Source organism: Bos indicus x Bos taurus, chromosome 17 (assembly GCF_003369695.1).
Source record: "Bos indicus x Bos taurus breed Angus x Brahman F1 hybrid chromosome 17, Bos_hybrid_MaternalHap_v2.0, whole genome shotgun sequence".
NCBI classification, from domain to species: domain Eukaryota; kingdom Metazoa; phylum Chordata; class Mammalia; order Artiodactyla; family Bovidae; genus Bos; species Bos indicus x Bos taurus.
The window spans coordinates 37,144,790-37,149,975 of NC_040092.1; the positions used below are offsets into that span (position 1 = coordinate 37,144,790).

The 5,186-nt window shown below is 41.3% G+C and overlaps 1 protein-coding gene across 1 annotated transcript; it reads left to right on the forward strand.

Annotated features, from left to right (window-relative positions):
- Positions 1–4,388: 4,388 nt before the first annotated feature.
- LOC113907738 (mpv17-like protein 2) lies at positions 4,389–4,691 on the forward strand. Its single transcript, XM_027567349.1, has one exon. It carries the CDS (start codon positions 4,389–4,391, stop codon positions 4,689–4,691), a length of 303 nt encoding a protein of 100 aa, XP_027423150.1.
- Positions 4,692–5,186: the final 495 nt, after the last annotated feature.

Here is a 5,186-nt window from a genome sequence, read left to right on the forward strand (position 1 = left end):
GTGTTTGTACATACCATAAGGCCAGCAAAACACAGTCCTTGATTAGAGTAGAGTTCAATAAATGTTAGTCCCAAAATGAACAAACTTCATATAAGAAAATTATGAAGTAATCTGGTAATCTATCGTCTGCTGCTGCTGCTGCCAAGTCACTTCAGTTGTGTCCGACTCTGTGCGACCCCACGGACTGCAGACTACCAGGCTTCTCCGTCCATGGGATTCTCCAGGCAAGAGCACTGGAGTGGGTTGCTATTTCCTTCTCCAAATCTATCATCTAGTTCTAGCCAAAATAAGCCATCATCCATACTACATTCATGCTTTCTGATTTAGCTAATGCATCCAGATGGAACCTGAATTTTTAAAATGAGAAGGTAATTGATCCTAACAGGAGGCAAACAAAAATGATTTTCAGAACTTTCAAATTAACGTCTTTATTGTGATTGGGTTTGGAATCAGAATCCTAGAAAGACCTGTTGTAGTGAGGGGAAGATGTTCTGAAACCAAGACCACATCCTCCTGTCTGCTGAACTTTAAAATCAGACAGACATATTAGAGCAACAGCATTTCCCTGATTTGTATTCAGTGAACTAAGTGTCTTTGATAAAAATTGTAGATGATCACAAATATCAGAATACAAAATGTTCCTATACCTAGGGTCTCTTGAAATTCTGCAACTTGGGTACACATAGATTCTAACTCCACTGTTAGGACTCATAACTGGCCAAATGCCCTTGTTTGTACTGGCAATTGTCTGTAAGTGCCTACTTTGACTCATTTCTTATAATTACTTGCTTAATTCTAGTGTAACTTAAGTTTGTGAAGTTATTAATACATATACTTGCTCATCAATCAGCTATAGATTCCCAATCTCCTCTATTTCTCCCACCCCATTTTTAGTCCTGACCTAAGAACCAGGAGAAGGCAATGGCACCCCACTCCAGTACTCTTGCCTGGAAAATCCCATGGACAGAGGAGCCTGGTGGGCTGCAGTCCATGAGGTCTCTAAGAGTCGGACATGACTGAGTGACTTCACTTTCACTTTTCACTTTCATGCATTGGAGAGGGAGGTGGCGACCCACTCCAGTGTTCTTGCCTGGAGAATCCCAGGGACGGGGGACCCTGGTGGGCTGCCATCTATGGGGTCGCACAGAGTCGGACACAACTGAAGAGACTTAGCAGCAGCAGCAGCAAGAACCAGGACCTTTCTTTCAAATATATACACAGAATAAAGCCATTTCCATCAGACCTGAACAATCTTAGACAGAATTTAATCTTGGTACTTATGTACAGTTCGCTCTTATGGATAAATAGTCAGGCCTGAATTATGGAAAGCAAGAACCTTTTCTCCCATTTTTCAAACATTTTCAGGGAGAGATGAATTTTCAGATTCCAAAATTATATAACAGAAGTCAGGATGACGACTCTCTTTCTCTCTCTCTGAATGTTAATTATTCATTGAAAAGCTTTTTAAAGATACAGTTCAGCATTTCTTTATTGACTCACTGTAAATAAGATTACAAGTAGTAATTGGAGTACTTGATTCCTTATAAAAGCACTTAACATTTGTTCTAATCCTAAATTACCTTTAAGGTGATAGACGCAATTTTCTGAAAATGTGAAAAATCTCTGTTCCTTGTACATTAGCTACCATTGCTTCTAACCATTATCAGGATTTCAGTTCAGTTCAGTCGATCAGTCGTGTCCGACTCTTTTCGACCCCATGAATTGCAGCACGACAGGCCTCCCTGTGCATCACTAACTCCCGGAGTTCACTCAGACTCACATCCATCGAGTCAGTGATGCCACCCAGCCATCTCAACCTCCGTCGTCCCCTTCTCCTCCTGCCCCCAATCCCTCCCAGCATCAGAGTCTTTTCCAAAGAGTCAACTCTTCACATGAGGTGGCCAAAGTATTGGAGTTTCAGCTTTAGCATCATTCCTTCCAAAGAACACCTAGGACTGATCTCCTTTAGAATGGACTGGTTGGATCTCCTTGCAGTCCAAAGGACACTCAAGAGTTTTCTCCAACACCACAGTTCAAAAGCATCAATTCTTCAGCGCTCAGTTTTCCTCACAGTCCAACTCTCACATCCATACGTGACTACTGGAAAAACCATAGCCTTAACTAGACAGACCTTTGTTGGCAAAGTAATGTCTCTGCCTTTTAATATGCTATCTAGGTTGGTCATAACTTTCATTCCAAGGAGTAAGCGTCTTTTAATTTCATGGCTGCAGTCACCATCTGCAGTGATTTTGGAGCCCCCCAAAATAAAGTCTGACACTGTTTCCCCACACAGGATTTACCCAATCATTATTTCTGTATTCATGTATTGATTGGTGTTGATCTATCCTTGTTCTTTCTCTTTTCGTTGTGATGATGAGATCTACTCTCGACAGATATTTAGGTGTACAATACAGTAATATCTATAGGTACAGTGTTCTGCAGCAATCTATAGAATGTATACATCATACAAGCTGGAGCTTTATCCCCTTTGATTAGCAACTCTCCAATTTTCCCTTCCTCTCCCCGATACTCCAGCCCCTGGCAACCATTGTTTTACTCTTCACTTCTTTGAATTTGACTATTTGGTACTTTCTCACCTTGATGTCTGCACAGGTTAGGAAAGGATAGCACATAGGATTATTTTTTAAAACAGAGATATTTGGTCTGGAATTTGACGTGTGTCTTTTACTGTCCTCGTTTTCCCACATATTGAGCTAGTACACTTGAGAGAAACTGTATGGAAGACAGCCAAATTTGATGACAGAGGAGTCCTCACGTATAGCAAGTCTAAAATCTCATTAAGTGGTGTTTGGGATGCTGTTAATGCTATTACTGTAATACAAACATCAAAGAAAATCAGATCACACACTCAGGGAAATCGTTGCCTGCTGGAAATCCTGTTAGCTGACTTCAATTATGCTGTGCTTTTCCTCCTTCAGAAGGCTGTGTCAGCTCCATTATCTGCTCTCTAAATCACCTGCTTAATCAAAGTGCACACATTTGAAACTCATCAGATTAAGGAAAATAAAATTTGAATCGTATGCTTGTTTGAGTTCAAATTGTAGCAATACAAAATTATTCTGATTGCTAAAAGTGAATCTATGGACAGTGGTTAAGAAGATAAATAAGATTAAATCAGAATTAGAAAGAGAGCCTTTCTGATAGGAAGCTTATAGGCTCTAAAGTAGAGATTTCTTTCAGGATTAACATCTATTTTTTAAAGTGCAATTCAAGATTTGTTAAATTCCCTCCATTGTACTTCTGAAAGGAAAACATAATAATATAATACCTGTATCATTTTTTTTGTTTTCATTTTTATTATGAAAAATGTTAAACATACTGATAAGTAGCTGCTACTAAATCACTACAGTCGTGTCCGACTCTGTGCGACCCCATAGACGGAAGCCCACCAGGCTCCCCCGTCCCTGGGATTCTCCAGGCAAGAACACTGGAGTGGGTTGCCATTTCCTTCTACAATGCAGGAAAGAGAAAAGTGAAAGTGAAGTCATTCAGTCATGTCTGACTCTTAGCGACTCCATGGACTGCAGCCTACCAGGCTCTTCCATCCATGGGATTTTCCAGGCAAGAGTACTGGAGTGGGGTGCCATTGCCTTCTCTGACTCATAAGTAGAGGTACTATCAAATAAATACATGCCATCACCTTGAAACATAATTTTTTACCATTTATATATTTGTTTCATAAAGTATTGATATTCTGAAACAAGTTAGATGGTGGGCTGCAGTCCATGGGGTCCCTGGGAGTTGGATACGACTGAGCGACTTCACTTTATTTTTTCACTTTCATGCATTGGAGAAGGAAATGGCAACCCACTCCAGTGTTCTTGCCTGGAGAATCCCAGGGATGGGGGAGCCTGGTGGGCTGCCGTCTATAGGATTGCACGGAGTCGGACATGACTGAAGTGACTTAGCAGCAGCAGCAGCAGCAGCAGTGGTAAAGAATTCACCTGCCATTGCAGGAGATGTAAGAGACATGGGTTCCATCCCTGGGTTGGGAAGATCCCCTGGAGTAGGAAATGGCAACCCACTCCAGTATTCTTGCCTAGAGAATCCCATGGACAGAGGAGCCTGGCGGGCTACAATCCATGGTGTCACAGAGTCAAACACGATTGAGTGACTGAGCACACACACAGATATCATGACACTTTACCCTTAAGTACTTTAACATGTATCCCTGAAAAAACAGAATATTTTCCTCATATTCACAAGTTCATGATCACACCTTACAAAAGTAAGAATTATTCCTTAATAATATTTAATTTTCAATTTCCCTCAGTTGTCCCAAAGAAACCCTTCAGGGCTGGTCTCTTCAAATCAGGAGATGTGCTTTTAAATATCACCAGTCCAACTTGTAATTTAAATGGCGGACGATGCCTCCCTGCGGCTGGCGCTGGCTGCGTGGCCTTTGGGCTGCGGGTCAGCCCCTGTTCCAAGGCCGTGCGTTGCTCGTCACCAACACCCTGGGATGCGGCGTTCTCATGGCGGCTGGGGATGGGGCGCGCCAGACCTGGGAGATTCGCGCCCGGCCCAGCCAGAAGTTCGACCCGCGGCGCTCAGTGAGCATGTTTGCAGTCGGCTGCAGCATGGGCCCCTTCCTGCACTATTGGTATCTCTGGCTGGACCGCCTGTTCCCTGCATCTGGCTTCCCTGGCCTCAAGAAGTTAAAAAAATAAAAAAATAATATCACCAGTCCAACTTGTAATTTAAATGAATTTGTGGAAGTCTTTGAACATTTTCAGGATACATTTGTAACTTTCAATTATATTTAAAATGAGCCAAATAAAGACATTCACCACATTATATGTTAAGCATTCTTAGGTTGGTTTTATCAAAGATTTCTAAGTGTTTATTTCAAAATGTTTTTGCACTTTTTGTTTTACTTTCTACAGAACTGCTGTAAGACACCAGAGATAAGCAGAAGTGTTCCACTACTGAGTGAGAAAACTTTCTCAGTATCTCAAAAATAATGGCAGAAATTTAGAAATAAATGTTAAGAGTAAAATGGCTTGAATGTTAAACCATGATAGTCAACCTATATAAGGTATGATAGTCCAAAATGTTGACCATGAAAGTAACTTGAATAATTCAAAAAGTCTTATGTCCTGTTAACTTCCTTAGGAGGTATGGAAAGGAGCTATTAGTGACAGTCAGCAGACTTTGCTGCATTC

Coding starts and splice junctions, on each gene's coding strand:
- LOC113907738 (XM_027567349.1), top strand. CDS start 4,389: ATGCCTCCCTGCGGCTGGCGCTGGCTGCGTGGCCTTTGGGCTGCGGGT.